The following is a 25959-nucleotide window of genomic DNA, read 5'->3' as shown; positions in this document are numbered from 1 at the left end:
TGCTCCCAGGATGTAAGAGAGACAAAGTCAGTGAAGTAATATATTTTGTCTGGACCAAATTCTGCTGATGAAAGATACAGGCTTCTGAGCTAATAGGTCAACAGAAGGAAAAAAATCAGGGCAAGTCTACACGGAAATTATTTTGAAATGAAATAATAATAACTCCCAAAATAGCTATTTCAAAATAGCATGTCCACACTACATGGAAGCCTTGAAATTAGCCCGAGGCAGACTCCTTTAACATGGATGCACCACCTTGACTTAGAGCCACAGGAAGCACTGGGGAGTAATTACTGGGAATGACTTGGGTGGCTTTCTCTGTTAGACTCCTGGGGGAATTCTGCTCCAGAATATTAAAAATGCTGCACAAAGTATATTAAAATTCTGCATACGTTATTTGTCAAAATATGACAATATAAAAATGCCAGTTTCAATTGTTTTGGTAATTTAGTTCAAAATACCTGTCAGCAAGTTTGTCTTATAGTATTTCCCACACCCCTCAGACAAGTGAAAAGACTGGGGGAGTCTGAGAGACAGAGAAGGAGCCTGGAAGTGAACCTGGAGGACTTTTAGGTGTGGGTGGGAGAAGTATGGACTCATTTCTTTGGAGGGGATTGTTCAAGAGTTAGGGAGCCTTCCCCATGCAGACCCTGACTGACCCCAAGCCTGTCCCACTCATTCAAGCACATCTGCCCAGTGTGTGCATGAATCTCTGTAACATTTCCATATAACCAATGTCAGTTTACTTGCACAAGAATGCACGGCCAGTGTAGATAGGCAGCAAGTTTTTGCACAAGAGTGGCCGTTTTTGCACAAGAATGCACCAGTGTAGACACAGCCTTTCTATTAAGCCTTCTTATAGAATCACTTGTATTAAGAGAAACCCTGTATCCTGTCTTTTCCATAGAAACTTTATATCAAGCTCTTTATGTTATAGGTCTTAGGAATAGTTAAGGTAAAGAAAAATGTCTTTTGCTAGGAGTAGAATAGATCTTTCCCCTTTCATTGATGGTCCTGTTGAAATGAAGGAGGTGTGAATGGAGAATGAAAGGAGATCACCTCCAGCAGCAGTTGCAAGGGTGGAGAGGGGCTGGGAGCCAGATCCAAGACAATACCTGTGAAGTGAGCTCATTGAAAAGAAGACTGGGCATATAGATGCTTAAGCAGCAAGTGCCTGCACTTGGAAGGACTCTCTTTGAAGCAGCATTAAAAAAGGCGAGGTGATAACTAACTGGCTGCATGAGAGGGATAAATATGAGGCATCTTGCAGAAGGACCCCAGGTTTTTGTCTTGTCAGCATCGGAGCATCGATCCGGATCTGCAGAAACCCGGCTCTACCCTCCCCCCATCTAACTCACCTGCCCAGTGCAGTTAGGGGGAGCAACTATTGGTAACAACAAAACCGAGTGTGCTTGTGTGTATGAGTGCATGAGTGTCATGTATCATATGCATCTGATAAAGTATTGATTGATCTACGTATGTTCAATATATGTGGCGTGCTGCCTTTGTGAGTTAGCAGCAGTTGCTTACTGCTGGAATGAACGTACCCTTCTGTTACAAGCAACATGGAAACACAAACTTTGGTTTGAAGATCAGATTCCTTTTATTTTCATTCGTGTATGGGCATGAGCATTATGAGCCGGGACTCTGTAGAAAGAGCAGCAGAAGAGCCCATTCCAAGCAGATCATTAAAAGGGGGTCAGTGGATCATGTTTGGTTTTGCCAGTCTGATAGGCAGTAAGACTGGGCCCCTTGTTCTCATGGGGAAGGCTTTCGAACACCCTCAGGTGTACACACTCATCAGTGCTGTCGCTGACAGAGACCTGAAAGACAAAGAGCATAGGACACCCATGGACTAAGCAGATTCCAAGGAAGGGATGTGTTGGGGAGATGCCGTGCTGAGCCATTGAATAGCTATAAAATAAAAATTAAATCCAACATGGAATATTCAAGCCCCTCAACCTGTCCCATGTTACACCACATGTGTGAACAGAAACAGGCCTTTGTGTCCAAACTAGGATGCTCCTGATGATCAGCAAAAATCAAAATGTTATTCCTGCACTCAAAAGGTCAAATTCAACCCTGCCCTAAGAAGCTGCTACTTACATTGGTTGCCCTGGGAGTTGCACCTGTTTATGCCTGGGCTTAATTTAAGTCTCATTCTTCACATTCCAAAAATGATCCCACTCAACCCCTTATCTTCTGAACTTTGCACATCTCTGTGGGGATTGGTGAAGTCAGGGTGAGTTTGCATTAGGAAAATCACAGGGTTAAACCCAAAAGATTTCAATCCATTTTTCCTGAGGGAAAGTCTCATTGACTTCCGTCACATCCCATGGCTACATTGGCCATGGAAGACTTAACCCCTTGTGCCCTAGAAGGGCCTTCGCAGTACAGACACTCCGGAGGGGCAAAGAAAGCCGGGGAAAGGAGATGTTTTCTTCATCTTCTACATGAGAGTCAGTTGATGAAAGCCAGGTAAGAGGCAAGAGGGGAGTAATGGGAAGAAGCCCTTCTGTTGGACCCTCCAGGGACTAGCTGAGTTTACAGCAAGGGCTGATGTGCATTTGGAATATTTGTTGGACATTTGTTTGCTTGGCTAAAGGACCAAACCCAAAGCACCCCACCACCATAAAGGAACCAGAGAGCAGTGAGTCCTAGTGGAAGGTAAGTGAGTGCTCTAACATGGGCTGGGGAAGATTTTTCAGACAAATCTCTTATTCACCACAAATGCAGTTTCAAATCGAACAAAACTATGGCTACGTCTACACTTGGCAGCTTCTTGCACAAGAACTGTTTTGCAGAAGAGTTCTTGCACAAAAAGTCTTCCACAAGGGCACATCTACACTGGCATGTGCTTTTGCGCAAGAGATGTGCTTTTGTGCAAGAGCATCCATGGCAGTGTGGATGCTCTCTTGCGCAAGAAAGCTCTGATGGCCATTTTAGCTATAGGGGTTTCTTGTGCAAGAAATTAATGTTGCTTGTCTACACTGCCCTCTTGCGCAAGAGCTCTTGTGCAAGAGGGCATATCCCTCATGGGGAGAGGAATAACTCTTCCAAAAGAAGCCCTCTTTTTCGAACCTAGACTGTAAATTTACTTGTGCAAGAATGTGCGTGCAGGGTAGACACCCGGCAAGTTTTTGCACAAGAAAAGCTGTTCTTGTGCAAGAAACTGCCAGTGTAGACGTAGCATATGGGGTTTTGTGAATTTGGATTGTCACATGTCAAAAAAAAACACAAACTATTTCTCTAGTAATGGTGACAGGCTTTTTCAAGGTTTCCAAAATTATTCTTTTTTATTTTGTGGGAAGAGAGATTTACAAAGTAGCCCAAGGAGGACATGGTGGTTTCCACCATGTAACCCTTACGTCAGTGGCTGGGGTACTCCTAAGATGTGGGAGACCAGGGTTCAATACTATCCTCATTTGATATACATAAGAGAGTTGATTCTGGGACTCCCACTTCTTAGTGATACCTTGGTAGCTAGGGCACTCAGTAAGGAGGTGGGACGGCCAAGGTCAGATCAAATCCTCTGTTTCCTATTTGAAGAACCTTTTTTAAAAATAATAAATCTCTCTCTCTTTTATGGAACCAGCCATTTGTCCCACTTGCTCTCTTCATTGGCTTTCTCTGGGTCTGGTTAATCTCTGGCCTCTCTCTCAGTGCTCTCCTTCTGTTCAGAGGGGATTCAATGTATTTTCTGATGTAAGTAGCACCTAGTGTGGCCACTGATGCATCTCCAGAATACCCAGCAATCTGTCACTTCTGCATGATTCTGGTCATCTTGCACAGGTGATGCAGTACATGCCACCCCACCCCACCAGCATGATGTTGCATGTCACATCACACTAGTACGCTCTTCAAAATGGCATCCTCCATCCAGAGCAGTGCTATAATGGGAAAAAACACATCCCTACAGGACAGGGGAGCAGGCCCTAAAAAACCCGGATTGTCTGGCTTAAAAGCAGAGAAAACTGGCCTAGCACCACAGCTGACCATTAGGTGAAATCTGAGCTGCTCAAAGGTTTATGTTGCACTCTGGTGGCTGGACACCCGCAGAGACTATCCTCTTGCAATCTGCTCAGAACTTACAGTAACTGGCCTTGAATCCATGTGGTGGAGGCCTGTACTTTCAAAGCAGAGAAGCCCAGTTTTCGGTTCCCCGGGTCTGTGCACAAGTGTTCAAGGACTGCAATGGGGCAGCTGAGCAGTAACAGCCCTTCAGGCGCAGCTGTAGCCAGCCAATCTGTTGTTCTTCAGTAACAAAGAGCCAAAGATATTGGACTGCAAAAGGACATGCTGTGCCTTTCTTGGGGGACGCCATGTAAATCTGTTTCAGGAGCCAGCCTGGCCCAGAATGTGGGTAGCAAATGTACACATTTAATCCTCAAGTCTTAGACCTAGATCTTCAAAAATGAGTGCCTCCTGTTAGGCTCATGGAAAAGATTTTCAAAAGAACCTGCATGATTTTAGGGGCACCAGTTCCACAGACAATTCGGAAAGTCCCCTCCTCCTTACTTTGTGCTTTTGAAAATCCCACCCCTAAACACTTCCATCCCCTAGCGACGCAAGGCCAGGAGAGATCCCAGTCAATACCCTCTTGTGCAGGACAAGTCTTGGTCATGGGTTTTCTACTTGTCAGAGAAATGTCTGACCGCTGGGCTACAGGCTAGTCTGAGGTGGGACTCTGGCTCAGGAGACCAGAATGAGGCCTGGGGCAGGAATGTTCAGAGAGCGTGTTCCACAGAAGGAGCAGCCTTGGCCTCTGGGTCCCAGGCAGCTTGTGACCAACCACAGGGCCCCGTTCTAGGGAAACATTTGGGAAAGGGGAAAATCTCCTTAATAATCAGATTCTCATCCCTTCCCCTGAAGTGCGAGCCTTGGAACGTGTAATTGGATCACGAGGACTGAAAGGAAAATGGGCTGGACTGTACTTCTGCAGCTAGAGATCTACCCTCCCCAACACACACTCGCTGTGTCTAGTATTGATTAGAGGAGTTTGAGAGTGTACCGCTGAATCCTCTCAGTAACTCTCCCCAGACTCCCCTGGCCGGCCTTCTGCCTAGGGGGTGAACATGGGGAACAGGATTCTGCTTCCTCTCAGGGCACTGGGAGTGGGGGTGGGGATGTGGAAGGAAGGAAAAGCCATTGTTGTGCTTACACAATAGCGAAGGCCAGTGCCGGAGGGTGAGAGTTGTAAAAGCCATTGGAGAGTCTGGAATGGAGATTGCCCTCTTGGCAAGCCCAAAATGTGGCAATTTACAGCTGAACTCGTGTGACACGTGCTTTATAAATACTTAGGTGGGATTCACAAAACCCCCTTCTTTTCTTTTCAACTTGTGTAGAGAAATAGCAGCCAACACATGCTAGCTAGACAATGCAAAAATCATATGAGAGATAGTCTCTTCCTTAATTAAAAGTCATCTTGGACCTTTCCCTGCATTGTTTGCTCACTGTTTGAACATCTTGCCTCAAGCCACTCCAAATGACAGATCCATTCTACGTAAAGTAGAACACTGGCCAAGGCTGGAAGAAACGGGGGATTTTGTTGAGTACTGACCTTAATTAAGTAGTTTGTTCCAGCAACCACCTGCCTTCTAAATTCCACGGCTTTAAAGAATTCGTATGTCTTGTTCTCTTTCTCTTCCAGTTGTGACTTCACCTATAATGAAAAAGAAAGGGTTAGGATGTGCAAAAAGCTCAGCACACTCCTTCTCATCATATGTTTAATGCCTCAGTTTCCCAGAAAAGGTACATCAACTTACATGCAGCAAACATTTCGCTTCTTTGGGCCTTGCTTCTTAACAAACAATTCAACTCAGCTCAGAGCTTCCCACGGTATTTCCTTAGATCCACAGATTCTGCAACAGGCTTCACATCCCAAAACTAGGATTCCTGCCTGGCCTTTCCTGAAAGCATTTATCTGAAGCTCCTGCTCTCTGCAAACATCTCCTCCTATACCCCCATCCATCCATCCATCGATTTCAGAGTTTGTCCACCTTTTCCCATCCCCTTTCCAGAGTACACCCTATCCCCGCTCCTCTTCATCCCCGCTCCTCCCTACCCCTGCTAGAGCCCTGACATTTTCAGTGTGAGCTACCTCAGTGGTCTCAGGTCACATGATATATCAAGACTCTCATGATATGTTGACTAAGGAGGCACCTTGATGAGCTCTGAGCAGGGGTGCTCCAGGGGTCCTGGTTCCTTGGGGCTGGCAAACGCTGATTAAAGACTGATTTGTGGGCTGGGAATATACTTGATTAGATAGGACAGGTAATTTACGTGTATGCGATTAACATGGAACCATTTGTTTCCATACTTCACACTTGTTCCTGTTTGAATCTGTCCATCCTTTAATAAATTCTCTTTTGTTTTACTGTAAGTGAACTCAAGTGCTGTGTGTGCTACAGGAGCAGTGATTTAAAGTAAAACTGGGTCCACTGTTCCTTTGGGAATGGAGGATCTGGGATTTCTGTGGCTGTGCAGGAATGAGGGGCTGGATACCACATGGGTGCACCTATTGTCAGTGTGCAGGGCAAAGGCAGGTTTGGTGCAGCCCAGAGGCGAGTGCCTCACAGGGATTAACACCCCTCTGGCACCCTCTGGCAAAGGCAGGACGTGCTGGTGCAGGAGGCAGGTTTGGGTAGATGTGTGTGTGCCTGGGGGCAACTTCAAATGCTGCGGATTTTTAAAAACTTCTTCAGTGCCAGGACTTCAAGACTATGACATGGAATGAAGAGACTTTCCCATTGTAACATACAGCTGAGGGGAAGGGAAGTTTGGGGCTCATCTTTGAGGTGACAGGAACATTATTAATGACCTTTACAAAGGCTAAGTGCCCACTGGCGCAGTTTAGGGCAGGGCTACTCAACATACAGCCCGTGGCCCATTTGTTTGCAGCCTGCGGTGCAGTTTGGGTTTACACGGGGCTCAACACAGGGCCCACGTGTGGGATCCTTTGAAATGGCTTCCACTGGGAACACGCTCCACAGCAGCAAGGCGTCTCCTAGGCGGGGTGAGCACTGAAAGATGCAAGCAGAGGGGCCCACAGGAACAGACGGGTACAGGGTGTCAGTGTTTCTAGCCCCCAGGGAGGAGGTGCCGGGAGCACCGGTACATTGTGGGAAGTGCTGGCTGCTTAGCCATGTGGGCAGAGCCTGAGAGGTGCTGACTGGCTCACACAGACCACATTTGGGTCTGGCACTGCAGCTTAAGGCTTCATCTTTATATTCATGCCCGTGAGTGCTATTTGCATATATTTGCATGTATATTTGCATGTCTATGCAACCACACTTAAGTTGCAGCCCTCGGCACATGCTGTGAGTATCATTGTCTCCCCCCCCACACACACACACCCAAGGCTTCTAAAGTTGAATAGCCCCGGCCTAGGGCAACTGCACCTGTGTTTCCCCTTGAGGCCACCAAGGGCACCACTTGAGGCCCACAGCTCCTCAGCCATCACCTCTCTTGGGCAAAGGCCCTTCTCTCTTTCTTTCCTGAGCAGGGAGTCCAGGCTGCACAGCTTCCTGAGCTACTGTGTGATCTCTCCAGCAAGCCAGCCTGCCTCAGCGGGCCAGCACCTGTACGGCTTTCTCTCCACAGGCTCTGAACAGTGCTGAGCCAGCAGCGACCGGTTATCACAACGCTCCTCCTAAGCCAGCACATTGATTGTGAAGGAAAAGCATTCCATGGAAACCATTCACACAATCCATGCCCTACACACACGCTAGCTAGTTCACTAGAGATCACCCCAGCTCCAGCCTAGGGCTCCCGTAGGTTAGGCCCATCCAACCTTTCCCCAAAGGTTGGACACAAGGCCCCGCTCATTTGCAGGGTCAGAAAAAAGGTTCGATTCCATTTAAACTATTTATCTAAAAATCATTTTTGTCAGTTGGTCTCTGGAGATTCCAGACTGAAGCAGTAAATGCAAGTATCTCCCCAGGTGGTGGCATCTCTGCGGAGGTCTTACAATTTGAGTCAATTTGCTTAACCACGCCCCCTCTGCACTATTGTTAGTTCCTAGCCAACTGTGGCTCCCCTCCCCCATGGAATAATATTGAATCCCTCAATAGAACAGAAACGAACTCCTAGTGAGGTAAATAGATAGAAAGGAGCATAAACACTGCCAAATTAAGTGTAAAAATATAATAAGAAAAGCCAAAAAGGAGTTTGAAGAACAGATAGCCAAAAACTCAAAAGATAATAATAAAATGGTTTTTAAGTACATCAGAAGCAGGAAGCCAGCTAAACAACCAGTGGGGCCTCTGGACGATCGAGATACCAAAGGAGCACTTAAAGACAATGAAGTCATTGCGGAGAAACTAAATGAATTCTTTGCTTCAGTCTTCATGGCTGGGGATGTTAAAGGAGATTCCCAAATCTGACCCATCCTTTGTTGGTGACAAATCTGAGGACTTGTCACAGATTGAATTGTCATTAATTTTGGAATTAATTGATAAACTTAACGGTAACAAGTCCCCGGGACCAGATGGAATTCACCCAAGAGTTCTGAAATAACTCAAATATGAAATTGCAGAACTATTAACTATGTTTTCTAATCTGTCCTTTAAATCAGCTTCTGTACCCAATGACTGGAATATAGCTAGTGTAACGCCGATATTTAAAAAGGGCTGTAGAAGCAATCCTGGCAATTACAGACCGGTAACATCTAACATCAGTACTAGGCAAATTAGTTGAAACAATAGTAAAGAATAAAATTGTCAGACACATAGAAGAACATAATTTGTTGGGCAAAAGACAACATGGTTTCTGTAAAGATGTCTTAGGAATCTATTAGAGTTCTTTGAAGGGGTCAACAAACATGTGAACAAGGGGAACCCAGTAGATATAGTGTACTTAGATTTCCAGAAAGCCTTTGACAAGGTCCCTCACCAAAACCTCTTACATAAATTAAGTTGTCATGGGATAAGAAGGAAGATCCTTTAATGCACTGAGAACTGGTTACAAGACAGGAAACAAAGGGTAGGAATAAATGGTAAAGTTTCACAATGGAGAGGAGTAACTAGTGGTGTTCTCCAGGGGTCAGTCCGAGGACAAATGCTATTCAACTTATTCATAAATGATCTGGAGAAAGGGGTAAACAGTGAGGTGGCAAAGTTTGCAAATGATACTAAATTGCTCAAGGTAGTTAAGACCAAAGCAGACTGTGAATAACTTCAAAAAGATCTCACCAAACTGAGTGATTGGGCAACAAAATGGCAAATGAAATGTAATGTGGATAAGTGTTTAGTAATGCACGGTGGAAAAAATAACCCCAACTATACGTATAATATGATGGGGGCTAATTTAGCCACAACTAATCAGAAAAGAGATCTTGGAGTCATCGTGGATAGTTCTCTGTAGAAATCCACGCAGTGTGCAGCGGCAGTCAAAAAAGCAAAAAGGATGTTAGGAATCATTAAAAATGGGATAGAGAATAAGACGGAGAATGTCTTATTGCCTTTATATAAATCCATGATTCGCCCACATCTTGAATACTGTGTACAGATGAGGCCTCCACATCTCAAAAAAGATATACTGGCATTAGAAAAGGTTTAGAGAAGGGCAACTAAAATGATGAGGGGTTTGGAACAGGTCCCATATGAAGTGAGATTAAAGAGACTGGGACTTTTCAGCTTGGAAAAGAGGAGACTAAGTGGGGGATATGATAGAGGTCTATAAAATCATGACTGGTGTGGACAAAGTGAATAAGGAAAAGTTATTTACTTCTTCCCATAATACAAGAACTAGGGGCCACCAAATGAAACTAATGGGCAGAAGGTTTAAAACAAATAAAAGGAAGTTCTTCTTCACACAGCGCAGAGTCAATCTGTAGAACGCCTTGCTTGAGGAGCTTATGAAGGCTAGGACTATAAAGGGTTTAAAAGAGAACTAGATAAATTCATGGAGGTTAAGTCCATAAATGACTATTAGCCAGTATGGGTAAGGAATGGTGTCTTTGGCCTCTGTTTGTCAGAAGGTGGAGATGGATGGCGGGAGAGAGATCGCTTGATCATTACCTGTTTGATTCACTCCCTCTGGGACATCTGGCATTGGCCACTGTCGGCAGACAGGATATTGGGCTAGATGGACCTTTGGTCTGACCCAATACGGCCATTCTTATGTTCTTATGTTCCTATAACACTTAAAGGGAATTCAGTATAGTTTGTCCAGGAGATTGTCTTATCTGGCACAATCAAGAGACGTAAAGATTTTGTCTAGGACTTCTATGATCACCCACAGCTGGTGGGGTCATTGGAGGGCTGTGGCATATCAGCCCTTCTCAGCTACAGAACTAGGCAGAGCATGCCAGCTGTACCTTGTCTCTGAGGAAAGCATTAAAGAAACTGCAGCGGCAAGGCAGCCTGGGCTGCAACAGCTCTCAAAAGCTCTGGGATACACGGCACCAATGAAATACAGGCAGTCCCCGGGTTACGTACAAGATAGGGACTGTAGGTTTGTTCTTAAGTTGAATCTGTATGTAAGCCGGAACTGGCGTCAGCCGCTGCTGAAACTGATCAGTTTCAACCGCGGCTGAATCTAGACGCCAGTTCTCACTTACATACGGATTCAACTTAAGAAACCCAGGCGTCCCCAAGTCAGCTGCTGCTGAAACTGATCAGCAGCTGATTCCAGGAAGCCCGGTGCAGAGCAACTCTGCCTCGGGCTTCCTGTAGTCAGCCCCTGGTCAGTTTCAGCAGCGGCTGACTTGGGGACGCCTGGGGCAGAGCAGCTGGGGTGCTGCTGGGTTGCTCCAGTAGCGCCGCTCCTCGGCGCTACTGGAGCAACCCAGCAGCACCCCAGCTGCTCTGCCCCAGGTGTCCTGATTCAGCCACTGCTGAAACTGACCAGCAGCGGCTGAATCAGGACGCCTGGGGCAGAGCAGCTGGGGTGCTGCCGGGTTGGTACAGTAGCGCCGAGTAGCGGCGCTGCGGGACCAACCCAGCAGCGCCCCAGCTGCTCTACCCCAGGTGTAGGCAAGAAAAGCCTGGTCTGCTGGGCGGGGGAGGGGGAGCACTAGCTGCACCCCCCCCCCCCCCAGCAGACTAGGGAGACGCGGGTGGCGGGACCGCTCGCATCCTCCACGGCTTTGCTCCGTCTCGCTGGTCTCCTGACCAGGGAGACGGGGAGCAAAGCCTTGGAGCACGCCCGCAGCGGGACAGCCCAGGCATGCCCGGGCTGTCCCTCTGCGGGCGTGCTCCGCGGGTTTGCTCCCCGTCTCCCTGGTTTGCGGGCGTGCTCCAAGGCTTTGCTCCGCGTCTCCCTGGTCTGCTGGGGGGGGGGCTCCCCCCCCCCAGCAGACCAGGGAGACGTGGAGCAGCTTTTCTCACCCCGGAGGACGGGGGCGGCGGGACTGCAGCGCATCTGGGCGTCCCGCTGCTCCAGTTCTCCGGGGCGAGAAAAGCCCCGTTTGTAACTGCGGATCCGACATAAGTCGGATCCGCGTAACTCGGGGACTGCCTGTACTCATTTACTAGGGCTGCCAAAAAGGTCAAATGCCTTAGGCTCACTCAACAGGCTAGAGAAGTTCCCACTGTAACCTTTGGGAGGCAGTTCCAATGCAGGGTAGGGATCCTCAGGCCTCACTATCTTAATATTTCAATCCACTCGCGCAGCAGAAGAAATTCAGAGTTCAGATCTGTGTATAACACAGTGTTTCTCACCCAGTGGTACGAGTCCCCTTAGGGGTACTCAAGAGAAGTCTGGAGACTACGTCAACACAACTGCAATTTGGAGAAAACAGAATTTTTGTTTTAAGTTTTACATAGTTTTATTATTTTTGTACTTTTTACACGCAAAAATGTTATTGTCTGCCTGGCTACGATTAAGTTGTTTAAACAAATGTGTTGCAATGGTAGAAAAAAATTACAGGTGTCTGAAAAGTGTAAGTACTGGGGTACTTACAACATTTTTTAAAGGGGTACTGTTACAGTTTTAAATAAATTCTTCAAAAGACCTCCCTGATCAAAAATACACATGTTCAATTTAATTACAATAGTACAAAAAATTTGCTTCCAGATTTTTCCTATCCTTACTGTCTATCCTTGCTGTAATCTTTCTCCCTTCAAAGAGAGAACTGCCCTTTTCTTACAGATAGTTGGACAAATGAGTTTCTATCATTATTTCAATCATACAAAATACATTCATGTTCCCTTTTCTAAATGAACATTGTTATGAACACCCAAACCACTCTGAATAATTTAAAATAATATCTTTGTTCCCGAGTGTTCAATATGCTTTGCTTGAGGAAGGCTTAAGAGTACAAATATAAAGTCAGCTTAGAAATACCGATTGTAAAAGAGAGACGAGCTGCATCATGTATTGCATAATATTTACTGTTGTATTCAGCAGGAAGACTGACTCACCCTTATTACAAAGTTGTTGCAAATAACTCTAATAAATTCCAGGGTATATCAAAAAACCTGTGGCTGACATGTTTTTATCTCCAAATTTAGTGCTTTTCTTTAGGTCCCAGTCTCGACAATCTGGCAAGCAGTGCAAAACATACTCCATTTTCTTTAGCAATAAATTGTAGAAGAGGGTTTTTTCAGATGTCGTTTGCTGCATTTGAGTTCAGGCATTTGGCTGGATCGGATCGAGCTGGGGGGGAATAGAGGAGGGTGACAGTGGGGAGGGGGCAGTGTAGGGATAACATATTAATGTATTGAAAATGATTCCACCAAATGGAAGTGACTCCCCATAATTTGTTCCCCACAACTTAAAGTATTTAGATTTATTATTAATTCTTCTTATTATTATTATTTGTTAAGATTGTTAAATGTTTAGATTTATTATTATTATTGCCCCTTTAGAATATAATGTATTAGGTCATGTAACTTAGAACTGTTAAGAATATAATCCTATGTAACCAGAAACAGCCCCCCCCCCCCCCCCCCCGTGCTCCAGGGCATGCTCAAGTTTGTGCAAGGGGCTGCTTGAAATTGACATTGCAAAGATACATTGTAACAATGCATTGTCAAACCACTAACTCTGCTATGGGAGCCAAGCCCTGTAATTGACTAAGGGCATTGTTACTTAATTGACGCCTGTTCTCTTTAAAACATTGTAACTTTACTCAGCACTCAGAGAATGTTTTAAGCAATACCATCCAGAAACTTTTTGTAACTACAACTCTGATATATGTAAAGTTATTATTATACAAAAATATTGTATGGGAAACATTAATTAAGGAATGTGTGTAAGAGAGAGCGAGTGCTTGGATGATGAGTGAATGGTTCTGAGAGGTGCCAGCCTGAGAATACAGCAACAAAGGGCTGAAGAAGGCGTCAGGTGCCAGTGCAACCAAAAGGTGTCAAGTGGAGAAAACCAAATACTAGAGGTCCACCCGATGAGATCACTGACGAGCACCTGGCAGCCACCCTGGAGACATCAGCATGATGCAGCAATTTCCATAGACTGGCATAGGAAAAAATTCCTATAAGAACTGGACTAAAAAACTATGGAGTCAGAGTCCAAGGTTCTGATGCCAGCCTACCAGGAGCTTCAGATGCGCATCTGATCAGGACTTCGCTCCCCACTACCATCACTTGTGTACAGAATACCTGGCCAGTATTCTGTCACAAGCAACTTCCAGGCTGGTAACTATACACAGAACTTGAATGAATGGTTATATATATATATATATATATATATATATATATATATATATATATATATATATATATATATATATATATATATATATATATATATATATATATATATAAAAGGGTATAAGGGTTAAGTAGTGTTAGGAATAAGTATTTAAACAACGTTGTTTGCTTCTATCTTTTCTTTATTTTTTTTATTATTATCTTTACAATAAATGTGGCTTTTTGCCTTATCCCCCTAATAAGATCCTGCTTGCTTTTATTGGTACAACAGCAGAGCAGGGTGGAGTATGGGCGGGGCCACAAGCTGAGGAGCTCTCCTCCCCAAGCAGCAGTTACACCCATGACCCAAATGCTGCAATCATGGCCCTGCTCCCAGAACCCCGACACCCCTGTTCTTGACTAAACCTTCCTCTGGCTCCCATGGAACCTCCCCTTCTGCTGCTCTCAGCAATTTCAGCATGCTGCACCCAGGCTCCGTGCAGCTGGAGCGGGTTGCCCACCTCTCCTTGGGATTCCTGCTTTCAGCTCCCTAAATGAAAAGTGCAACGTGCCTTGTATCTGCTGAGGAAATCAGGGTTAAAATCCTTTGTCTTTGGCAAAACACCATTTCTATTTGCTGAGATTTTAATTGTTTTGAAGCCGCTTTTAGGAGCATTTGTCTACTGCAAATATGCCCCGCATGGCATCAGGGGGAAACTGAGGCAGAAGTGCTGACATGACTTCCCCAAAGTCAGCCCACAGAGTGACACCGTGGCTGACAGAGGAGTCACATCTGTCCCATTATAACCAGTCCCACTGCACTAGCCGCTAATCCATTGTGCTTCATTCATTAGCTTATTGGGAACTTTGACCGTTTCTTTAAAAGCACGTATGCAGTAAAGGCAATTCTCGTATTCAAGCCAATCAGCAATGGCATTTTTCTGCTGGCAGCTAGTTTCCCTTCCCAAAAAAATGATCACGAAGGCTGGGGTGGCACAAGTGTTTCATCTTTTGGAATGGATGAGAGAGCAATGAATAATGTTGTTATATTTTTTTAGGTCAGGAGTTTCCAGTCTTCTTTCTGACTCCCCCCTGCTGCGCGTGGTGAATATTCTACAGCCCACCTGTGCCACAACAACTGGTTTTCTTCACATTAGACAACTAGATTAAAGCCAGGGCCGAGGTGGGTAGGCAAGGCAACTGCCTGGGGCCCTGCAAAGCTCCACGGCTCAGCCTTTGCCTTCAGCCCCATGTGGGGGCGTCAACGCCAGATGCCAGGGCTCCGGCTTCAGCTTTCTGCCCTGGGCCCCCAGAAGTCGAGCGCTGGCCCTGCTCTCTGGTTTATTTTGGTGGGGCCCCCTGAAACCTGCTTGTGGCCCCTGGTTGAGAACTGCTGCTTTAAATCATTCCAAGTGCAAGGTCCTTTCCTGAAGTCGTCCAGGTCCCTACATCGCTGCCCTCCAGAGGCTATCGTCTGCTCTCAGTGAACGGGCAGGGACATTTGAAACCCTCTGCTGACCCTCATGGCAATGAAAGCAGAACCTGACTTGACGTTTCACCTTTTTGCCACATTTGTGTTCACTGAAAACCGAGTATTGTGGCCTCATTTCTGATACGTGCTGTCTGCAGATTTAAACTTTCTACAATGCGTGCACACAACACCATGCTGCCTTTTGAGGAAGACTCTCAATATGTCTTATTAACATGAATTCAACTTTACGGTCCCCATTAGAGGAAGGGACCTGTTAGGGTATGTCTACTCTACCACCCTAGTTCGAACTAGTCAACCGGAGATGCAAATGAAGCCCGGGATTTGAATTTCCCGGGCTTCATTTGCATGTTGCTGAGCGCCGCCATTTTTAAATGTCCGCTAGTTTGGACTCCATGCCCTGCGCACGACTACACGCGACACGAACTAGGTAGTTCGGACTAGGCTTCCTAGTCTGAACTACCGTTACTCCTCCACCCCACCCATTTCAGTCCTCCTTTTAGAGCTGAAGAAGTTGAAGCAAAAAGAGGTAACGTGATTTGGCTCCAGTCACATAGCGAGTTCATATAGCAGCAGGCAGGCCCAGGGTATTTCCCTCCTCCAGACCCCCAAACGCAAACAACCTTCAAGGGACCTTAAATCATTATCAGAAAGGCCAACGTTATAAATCACAGACAAACTCTGAAAATCCAAGGTTTCCCTCGGATCTAACTAGCCCCTGGGCTCCTAGAAGGCTATTTGTTTTTTTAACTAGTGGAATCCAGGGTCTCTGAAATACCCACTCTCCTCTTCTACTCTCTCTCCCTCCCCCAGTAATGGGACTCTAGTTGCAGCCCTGAACCAAAGCCTGACTCCCTGGGCTGCTCTGCGTTAGCAAATGGGACCCCTAATGCACCAACCGTGCAGCTCCACTAGTCCAAGTACACAAGTGCCCGTGTAGACAGAACACTGATATTTTTACTGCCCCGTCAGCCAGTTCTGTACAGGTCAAGCTTCGATGGCGACTTGTAAAACCCTGTCTCCACGGGTGTTTCTATCACTGCTACTATCAGTTGAACTGCACTGGCAGTTAATTGGCTGTGTAGATTCAATTTCTAGTGCTTATAAAGACCACTAGACCTTGCTGTCTTTCATCTATTTCTGTACATGTCCCTAGAGCTTCGAGAAGACTGAAAATCAGGTCAGAAGATTGGAAGAAACTAATGTGTTACTATTTAAAGAGAATAAATGGGATAAGCCAGGCCAATCGGACATTGACCATAGGTAAAAACTGAAAGCAGCTGATATGGGTCTTGAGTAATGAAGAATTAACGGAAATTAGTATACTTAATGCCAATCAGTGTGAATTTATGGAAATTTGATCCACTCAGACTAATCTGATAACTTTTTTAATGAGATTATAAAAGGTAATACCATTGATATAACAGACCACTGTACGGAATTATACTTGGTGCCACATGACATTTTGATTAAAAACTAGCACAATACAAAATGAACATTGCCACAGTAAATTGATTAAGAGATTGAAAAGTTCTATGCCTGTGTAAACCACGTGGTCAGACTAGCTAGTCCCTTCCAACCTTGGCATATCTAGAATTTCCTGGACTGCAGTCAGTATCATCTCTTCTTAAGCAATTTCTCCATGCCTCATGCTCTGAAGCTGTCTAGAGAACTTTCATTGACAACGCTGGATGTTAGATTTTTAAAATAAATTCTAGCTTCATTCCATAATCTCTCTGGAATTTGCTTTAAAGACATACCCTTTTTTGCTGTTAGTTTGTTTTACATCTTTCATTGGCTGTCACTCACCTGGTCAACAATCTTTTGGATTTCTTCGTTTGTAGGCTCGGGGTCAGAGAAGCCTCCGACTCTCACATCATCTTTCCTTCTCATAGTGGCAAATAACTTCTTAGGGTGTTTGCAAACACTGACAAGCAAAATCTAGAGCAAAGGTGACCAAGAAAACTCAGACTTCCAATATTATATAGCCGCACAGTCACGTGATTTGTAGATGTGGATTTTACCATCATCAGGTTTGTAAGGGAAAAGGAGAGAAGAAAGGAAAGCAAAATATAGTATTTTTAATAGTAAGGGAAAGAGCATTTTAAAGACCATAATGTGTATATTGCTTTCTGGACCCCAGAAAAACAGAAAACAAATAAGTTCCCAACCCCTATTAATTACAATATTTGGTTCAGGCTGGTGTGGCAATTTCTTGATTCAGCACCAGTTTCAACACATCTCATGAGGGTGTGATTCTTTGTGCTTAGAAAAGTGATTGTAAACACTGAACAACACCCAAATGTTTCCCAATATTAACTTAAAAATTACCACACAGACACGTTCTCCCCAGGTTTCATTTACAGGAACAGCAATTCCTGTTTAACTTGAACCTTGGTTCTCCAAGTTACCCTAAGCGAGCAAAGGCAGCAGGCCTTTTATTTTTAATTATTTTATTTCTCTATTGCTTGTTACAAAACTTAAAGGTTTTCCAACTGTTGAAAGGACATATAAGAATGCTGGCACATGCTGCCTGCCACCCTTGCCCCTTCTTTTGCATGTATTTTAGCTTTTAGTCTGAAGAAATATGACCCGCCCTCCAAAAGAAGCATACATGTACATTTCTTTATCAAAATTTTCCAAACTTATGTGCATTTAGCAATTAATCTTGTTATAATTGTGCACCAGGAATAACATTTTCTTTTTCTACATTATCTCTTTATCATTTGTCATTATAAATTGTCAGACTGACCCCAAAGAAAGTAATATACTTCTCCATAGCTTTTTGTATTCTTTGGATTATATTTTATTAATTTTTAGTGACGTTTTTGAATGACAGATACATTTTAAAGATTTAAAATATACGCACAAATATCCACTGCACAAATGGTCAAATGGCTGGAAAGCGAAGCTAGATGAATTCAGACAGTAAATAATCCATACAATTTAATAATGAGCAATTTACCACTGCAGCAGTTTACCAAGGATCATGGTGGGTTCTTCATCCCTGGTAATTTTAAATCAAATTGGATGTTTTCCTACGAGATCCACTCTGGGAATTTTTTGAGGGAGTTTATGGCCTTTGTTACACAAGAGCGCAAACCAGATTGTTACTCTGGCCACTTCTAGCCCTGGAATGTCTGAATTTAAAGTGTAGACGTGGTTATGCACCCATTGCAGCTGGTCTCTAGATTATGTAGTAAGTGTATAGATTCCTTAAGAATTCCCAGTTATCATTTGCAGGATGGCGAGGGTGACCATCCGGCCCATTTTTCTTGACAGAAAGACAAGAAGCCAGTAGGAGGAGAGGCAGCCTGAGTGTGACAGAGGGATAATGGGGATGGATGTGAGTGAGGGGTGTGTCACCCCTCCCCATGAGCACCCTGAAGCCAGGTGTCCCAAAGCAGGAGGGGTCTGACAGCCCTTTCAGGATGCGGGAGAGAAGCCATGATCCCTGGCACTTTCTGTGGGGCTGAAAAATTGATCCCTGTTGGCTCTTCCCACACTGAATTCCCAGCAACCTGAAGCTGTAGCCCTGATCCATGGGGCACCCCCTGAATTGCCAGCACCATTCAGGCTGCAGCCCCGGTCCTCAGCGCACCTCTCCCCTCCCCAGATAGCAGCTCCAAACCCCGGCATGTCCCTCCCCCCGAGTAGCAGCCCCTTCCGTGTCCCCTGAGCTACCCCGTGGCCACACACAGCCCCCAGCTGCCCCTTCTGATGTGGTAATCACAAACATTATTGAATGTTCTTTTCTACCACGGTAGAAGCAATCGATAAAAAACAACTTATCGGTGACAGAAATTGCACTGCATATTCAAAACAATTTAGCATGAGGCTCAGAGAAAGATTTGTCACATCACACACAAACACCCTCCTGCAGTCTTTGGTTGAGGCAAGGGTGAGGAAATGAATTTTACAATACAGTTGAGAATTTTTATTCAACATCCCTAAAGTAGTTGGAGAACTGGAAACCTGCCTTTGAGTGCATGGAAAAGTTGGAGAAGCTTCTCCCTGTTGAGTGGGCCCTGTTGAGAAGTATGCTGATCTTTGCCTTTGCCACACAAAACTTCCCACCTCACGTTTGATAGCTGAGAATCATCTTTGTGATGCGTGGACACATGCAAAACCAATAGTAGCCTGTGACATCAAAAATCCCCATTTCTGAAAGGGGGGAGGGGGAGAACATTTTCCCCAAGACAGACAACAAGGAAGCAGAATACTCAGCTCTGGGAAAGGCAGGTGAGTTTGGCATTTTTGCCAGGCACCGCAGCCTGTGTTTAATACGTCTTTTAAATAATTAATGCAGTTTGGTCACTTGAAAAAGCCTGTCTCGGTGTTTTTCCCAAGAAGGCGATCTTGTTTGTGGGAGTGAATTTTGCCCTAGACTGTGCTGCATTTTTACGACAAGTTGCTGGAAAACAAGCAGATCCTTCAAAACATGGCTTCACCTGGCAACAGAAGAATAGCCACTCTGGGTCAGACCAAAGGTCCATCTAGCCCAGGATCCTGTGTGCTGAGAGAGGCCAAAGCCAGGTGCGCCAGAGGGCGAGGATCACCAAATTTGGAATGCAGCTTCCTGTTATCACAAGAAACAATCACTTCTTTTCACAGACAATGACTCATCATACTAAGCTACTTTAAGCAACACCTACTTTGTTAAGGCTCACTTTTACACATCAGTAGCCAACAATTCATCACCCACCAAAAATCTGCCCTTCCCATCTTCAGGTAGGGCTTTACCCTGATTAAACCCAGGCAGCGCCTAGAGTCAAACACTCCCCCTTCATAAATCTCCCTGTTGATTACAGAGAACATAGAAGAATCACATTCAGACACTTTCTGGGATTGGGTTATGACATTAACTTGAATGAACATGCTTTCAGTGCAAGATTTCCCAATAAAAAGATCTGTAGGTGATAATTTCCATACAGCAGCTATAACTTCATGTTTAACAGGGTTTCATTCCAGCTGGATTCTGGCTAAAGGCACATTCTCGGCAAACTCTTAGAAGGTTACAATATTCGCAGCCTTTTCTGGTAAATAATCTTCCTCTCTGGTAAGATCTGCTTACTGGACCAGACCAAAGGTCCTTCTAGCCCAACATCCTGTCTGCCCACAGTGGCCACTGCCAGGTGCCACAGAGGGAGGGGACAGAGCAGGGAACCCTCAAGTGATCCCTCCCCTTTCACCCATTCCCAGCTTCTGACAAACAGAGGCCAGGGACCCCATTCCTGCCCATCCTGGCTAACAGCCATTGATGGACCCAACCTCCATGCATTTATCCCCTGAGGTTGGCCCACAGTAATATCTTGCTTGCTGCTCCCTCTCCCCGCCCCCACCCGAAGAGCTAGTTGCGCCCCTGAGCCACATTAGCAAGTCGGGATAGGTCTGGAGTTTACCCAAAACGCCACAGCTGCCAGCCAGTCCTGTAGTGTAGAAAACTAAAGTTGAGAAAAAAGAACAAGAAGAGAGTTGTTAAATGGGAAAACAATCAGGTGCACACATGAGACTACAAAGTGCCTATGTCAGGTTATTGGCGGTCCTGGTAAGTTAGCTGGCTTGAAAGTCCCTCTGGAACACAGACAGCCACAGCATGGGCATGTCCTTCAGTCCTTGGGTCAGAGCCTCCATTCCTAGAAAAGTCACTGCAGACTGAGCAGCGGGATTGCAGACAAAGTGGAGAAGATGCAGCTGCCTCGTTCCATCCACGTCCTACGACTTGTGCTCCCTTTGTCTCACACAGGGTTCATGGCACATAGCACAAAAGCCCTGGGGCTTGTCTGGTCACACTCAAGGGCCAGTGTAATCACCCCCTGAACACAGCAAGTTTCAGCGCTGTAAAGTGCCAGCTGGACACGCTCCTGGCACTGGCTCTGCGACCACGCAGTCGCATCAGAGCGCTCCTGCCCCGGCAGCACTTTTGTGTCCTGAGTGTAGACAAACCTGAGAGTGCTCTGTGCACAGGCCTACCACAAGCCTTGCTGACTTGGGGGGCCGTCCCTCGTGCCTTGCACTGCGTTCATTGTACCACTGATGGCCCCTGATGCGCCATCAAACAAGCAACACCGCGCTGACGCCAATCTGTCTGGGGGGTGTCATTGAGAAACACAGCGCAAGTTTGGAACTACATCTCTATAGCCCATGACACAAAGTTGATACAAACACATAAACAAGATTATCTTAAATGACAAACAGTGGGGTAACGAGGAGGACGGGGGGCATTTGTTCCCGGGTGCCATGCTAGGAGGCCACCAATTTAGTCCCCCTCTGCTCTCCAATCATCCCTCAGCTCTCCTGCTCCTTCTCTGCACACCGCTGCCAGCTTGGAGCCTCCTCCGCACCTCTCCGCCCCCAGCCCCACCCTCCTCCGTCTCCACCAGCGGGTTAGTGCATGCGGGGGCCCAGCCCCAAACTGGAGGAAGGTGAGGGGAAGATGTGGTACAAGCCTTCCCTTCTCTCCCCCCCCCCCCCCCCGGGTCAGGCTAAGCCATGCAGCAGGTTCAGGGCCCCACTGCACAGCAGCAGCAGAGGTTATGCATGCAAATTTTGCCTTTGCCCCAGGGTTCATAACACCCTCGCTATACCTCTGATGACAAATTGTAACTTTTTTGCAGATACTGTCCATGGTGTACCTAGCATGATTCCTTGCAATACTATAATAATGGTGTCAACGCTATCATAAGGTGTCCCACATATTCCACCAGTCACTGTCCTGGACAGACACAGAACCTCATGAGGGCAGTGATCAGTGCTCTCCCCACTCCTCCCAGTCCGCTGGCACTTCTCCAGTATCTGATGGTTTGTTAAATATGAACGTCAATGGCTCAGAGAATGCTTTCCCCAAATCTGTGAAAAGTCTGGCAGGTAAGTGCACCTCCCCCCTCCTTCCCCCCCCCCCCCCCCACTCCAAGACTACAGAACATTTTATGGGGAGTCAGTTTCTTTCATTTAACTATTTCTGCGGCCTGCCATATGCACGTCTTACACCGCAAACGTGACAGGACTGAGTAACCGACACAAGTGATGCCAATCCAGGGTTAAGTAAAACTTTGCTATCTCTGCACACCAGCATGTGTTCTGTAAGGCACATATTAAAAACGGTTACAGTACTTACTTTTGTAACTGTTGCTCTTCGAGATGTGTTGCTCATGTCCATTCCACTTAGGTGTGCGCATGCCGCGTACGTGGATTGCTAGAGACCCTTTCCTCAGCAGAACCCATCAGGCCAGCCGGGGAGCCCCCTGGAATGGCGCCGCCTATATCGGTGCATATATATCCCCACTGGCCCTCCACCCCCTCAGCTCCTACTTCCCAGAACGCTCCGATGCAGGGGAGGCGGGGGGGATGTGGAATGGACAGGAGCAACACATCTCAAAGAACAACAGTTACAAAAGTAACCAACCATTTTTTCTTCTTCAAGTGCTTATTCATGTCCATTTCACTTAGGTGATTCCAAAGCCAACCCTCAGGTGGCAAGGTCAGAGCCTACGCAGAGACGGACTGTAGCACAGCCCTACCTCCAGCAGCATCCTCCCTGGCGAGCATGGCATAATGATCTGCAAAAGTGTGCACTGAGGACCAGGTAGCTGTCCTGCAAATCTCCACAATGGGCACCTGGGCCACAAAAGCCGTGGAAGATGCTTGCATTCTCATGAAGTGCGCCCTAATTGGCGGGGCCGGAGCCTGCGCTAGCTCGTAGCACGCCTTGATGCAATCTGAGATCCAGGAAGAGATAGGCTGAGCCAACACCGGCCGACCCTTCATCCTACCCGCTAACGCTATAAACAATTGAGGGGACTTGCGGAAGGGCTCGGTCCTCTCTAAATAAAAGGCTAAAGTGCGCCTCGTGTCAAGTGTGTGTAAAGCCTGTTCTGTCCCAGAGCTAGGGGGCTTAGGGTAAAACACAGGGAGAAAAATATCCTAGTGAACATAGAAGACAGATACCACCTTGGGCAAAAAAGCCGGGCGGGGATGCAGCCTGACCTTATCCTTAAAGACCATTTACGGGGGGTCCACTACTAGGGCCCTGAGTTCCAATACTCACCTGGCTGAGGTAATGGCCACAAGGAAAGACACCTTCTAGGAAAGGTGTAGAAGGGAACACGTTGGGAACAGTGGCTCAAAGGAAGGACCCACGAGCCTTGAGAGGACCATATTGAGGTCCCAGAGGGCACTGGCTCACGAACCTAGGGGTAAGCCCTGTCTAAGCCCTTGAGGATCTCGTGCACCATGGGGTGCGAGAAAATGGTCCATCCCCCGAACCAGAGTGGAAAGCTGAGATGGCTGCTAGGGGCACGCGCACGGAGGAGGGAGCCAGGCCCTGGAGCCTGAGCCCCAGGAGGTAGACCTGGAGGGTGGGCCTTGTCACCTGACCAGATTACAAACCATTTCCACTTCTCCAGGTAGGAAGACCTGCCAGGTAGAAGGCTTCCAGCCCCTAGGAGGACTGCCTTGACCTGCTCTGAGCATTGCCTCACTGAGGCCGTTAGCCATGGAGCTTCCATGCCTTGAGGTGCAGACAGTGGAGGTTCGGGTGTCTGAGCCTGCCAAACTGCTGGGAGATTAGGTTCGGGCACAGGGGGAAGGCCAGAGGCCGCTCCACTGAAAGGGCGAGGAGGTCCAGGAACCAGTGCTGACGAGGCCAGGCCGGGGCTGTCAAGATCACTCAGGCCCGGAATTCCCTGACTCTAAGGATTTCTCTGGGGATCAGCGGGAAAGGGGAAAGGCCTACAGCAGGCCAGGGGATCATCAACGCTTCCCCCAGAGACCCCAGGCTGTGCCCAAACAGAGAGCAATACCGGGGACACTTCCTGTTGATGCAGGTGGCGAACAGGGCCAGGTGCAGAAATCCCCACCTGTGGAAGATGGAAATGTGGAAAGAGGCATCTCTGATATCGAGGGCAGCGTACCAGTCTCGCGTGTCTATGGAAGGAATGAAGGAGGCCAGGGTAACCATCTTGAACTTGGACCTGACTATGAAGGTATTCAGATCCCTCAAATCCAGAATAGGACGGAAACTGCCCTTGGCTTTTGTGACCAGGAAGTAGAGGGAGTAGAAACCCCTTCCTCAGACAAGACTCTGAGGTCCTGCTTCAAGTCTTGGGGCAGCAATTCCTCAACTTGTCCATAGCTGCCCATGAGTTAAAGGAGTACCTACTTAGGAGGACTTGCTGGTTAGCTATGCTGAGTAGGAGACCCCGCGAGGCATAGGCCTTGCGACCCAAAACATCTGAGCACTTGGCTTACCTGTTCTTAGGGACGGAGCAGGTTGGCCCTATTGCTCATAGTGATTAGTGGTCTGTACCACTATCAAACCAGGTGGTGGATGGGAGAACAGATGCTCACAGCCCACCGGAGGGACAAATTACCGGCGCTCTGCCCTTTTGTCCATGGGTGGGATAGAAACTGTGATAGAGGCTCATACAGCTGCACATCCACCAATGTGATATATGCCATCAAGTGCCACCAGAGCCCCTCAGCCATGAATACTGGCCAAACTGGACAGTCTCTATGACAAAGAACACAAATCAGATATTCAAAAAGGCAACGTACAGAAACCTGTTGGGAACATTTTAACTTGCCCAGGCACTCACTAATGAATCTCTATATTATTACAAGCCAATTTCAAAAACCAACTTCAAAGGGACACTGCAGAACTTATTTTCATGTACAAGTTTGATACCTGTGATAGAGGTTTGAACAAAGACCTTAACTGGATTACCCAAGCCAAACAGCAGGTATTTAAGGGTACTTAGAACCCACTCTATCAGCTTCTGTTAGCATGGACACTCTAAGGGTATGTCTACACTACAGAGTTAGTTCGAACTAACGGACGTTAGTTCGAACTAACTTTCATAGGCGCTACACTAGCGCTCCGCTAGCTTGAACTTAAATCGAACTAGCGGAGCGCTTAGTTCGAACTAGGTAATCCTCATTTTACGAGGATTAAGCCTAGTTCGAACTAGCTAGTTCGAATTAAGGGGTGTGTAGCCCCTTAATTCGAACTAGTGGGAGGCTAGCCCTCCCCAGGTTTCCCTGGTGGCCACTCTGGCCAACACCAGGGAAACTCTATTGCCCCCCTCCCAGCCCCAAACCCCTTAAAGGGGCACGGGCTGGCTACGGTGCCCATGCCAGGTGCAAGCCTGCCAGCACCCAGCCAGCAGACCCTGCACCTGGCACGGATCGAGCCACCCACCCAATGCCCCCCAACCCTCCCCCTCTTCCCGGGACCAGGCTGGCAGCTCCCGGGAGCTTGCCCAGGACCGCAAGAGGTGGGCACCCGCCTGAGCTAGTGCAGACATCGTGGACTTCGTCCACGATCTCCGCACTAGGCACAGGAAAGTGGCCGTCTAGGTCAGGATAGCTGCCAGCCTGGCCACCCAGGAGCAGGTGTACATGAAAATCAAGGGGGTCCACTGAGACCCCCGACCCTGAGCCCTGAGCTTACAATGGCCGTCCTGGGTCAGACCAAAGGTCCATCTAGCCCAGTAGCCTGTCTGCCGACAGCGGCCAACCCTAGGGACCTTGGAGGGGATGGACCGAAGACAGTGACCAAGCCATTTGTCTCGTGCCATCCCTCTCCAGTCTTCCACAAACCTTGGGCAGGGACACCACTCCTACCCCCTGGTTAATACCACTCCATGGACCCAACCTCCATCACTTGATCTCACGTCCCTTTAAACTCTGTTCCAGTTCTAGCCTTCACAGCCTCCTGCAGCAAGGAGTTCCACAGGTTGACTCTTTGCTTTGTGAAGAACAACTTTCTGTTACTAGTTTGAAGCCTGCTACCCATTCCTTTCCTTTGGTGTCTTCTAGTCCTTCTTTATGGGAACTAATGAGAACTTTTCTGTATGCACCCTCTCCACCCAACTCCTA

General features: G+C 46.9%; 1 protein-coding gene across 2 annotated transcripts in view; it reads right to left on the bottom strand.

Annotated features, from left to right (window-relative positions):
- Nucleotides 1–1579: 1579 nt before the first annotated feature.
- The window catches only part of LOC102460036 (cystatin-B), a 55854-nt gene continuing 31474 nt past the window's right edge, over nt 1580–25959 (bottom strand). Inside the window, exons 1-3 of one of the 2 annotated variants that reach the window (XM_075904422.2) lie at nt 16891–17046; nt 5561–5662; nt 1580–1823 (exon numbers count right to left, since the gene is read on the bottom strand). In XM_075904422.2, coding sequence (XP_075760537.2) covers nt 1689–1823; nt 5561–5662; nt 16891–16974 — 321 coding nt within the window. In that variant the 5' untranslated portion in view covers nt 16975–17046 and the 3' untranslated portion in view covers nt 1580–1688. Of the gene's footprint in view, nt 1824–5560; nt 5663–16890; nt 17047–25959 lie in introns of those variants that run through there. The other variant, XM_089772038.1, reaches the window with a different exon arrangement.

The sequence above is a fragment of the Pelodiscus sinensis genome, chromosome 1 (genome assembly GCF_052426305.1).
Source record: "Pelodiscus sinensis isolate ZL-2025 chromosome 1, ASM5242630v1, whole genome shotgun sequence".
In the NCBI taxonomy this organism is placed as follows: Eukaryota; Metazoa; Chordata; order Testudines; family Trionychidae; genus Pelodiscus; species Pelodiscus sinensis.
Note: the sequence above shows the minus strand (reverse complement) of the source record. Positions and strands in the feature narration are given on the sequence as shown.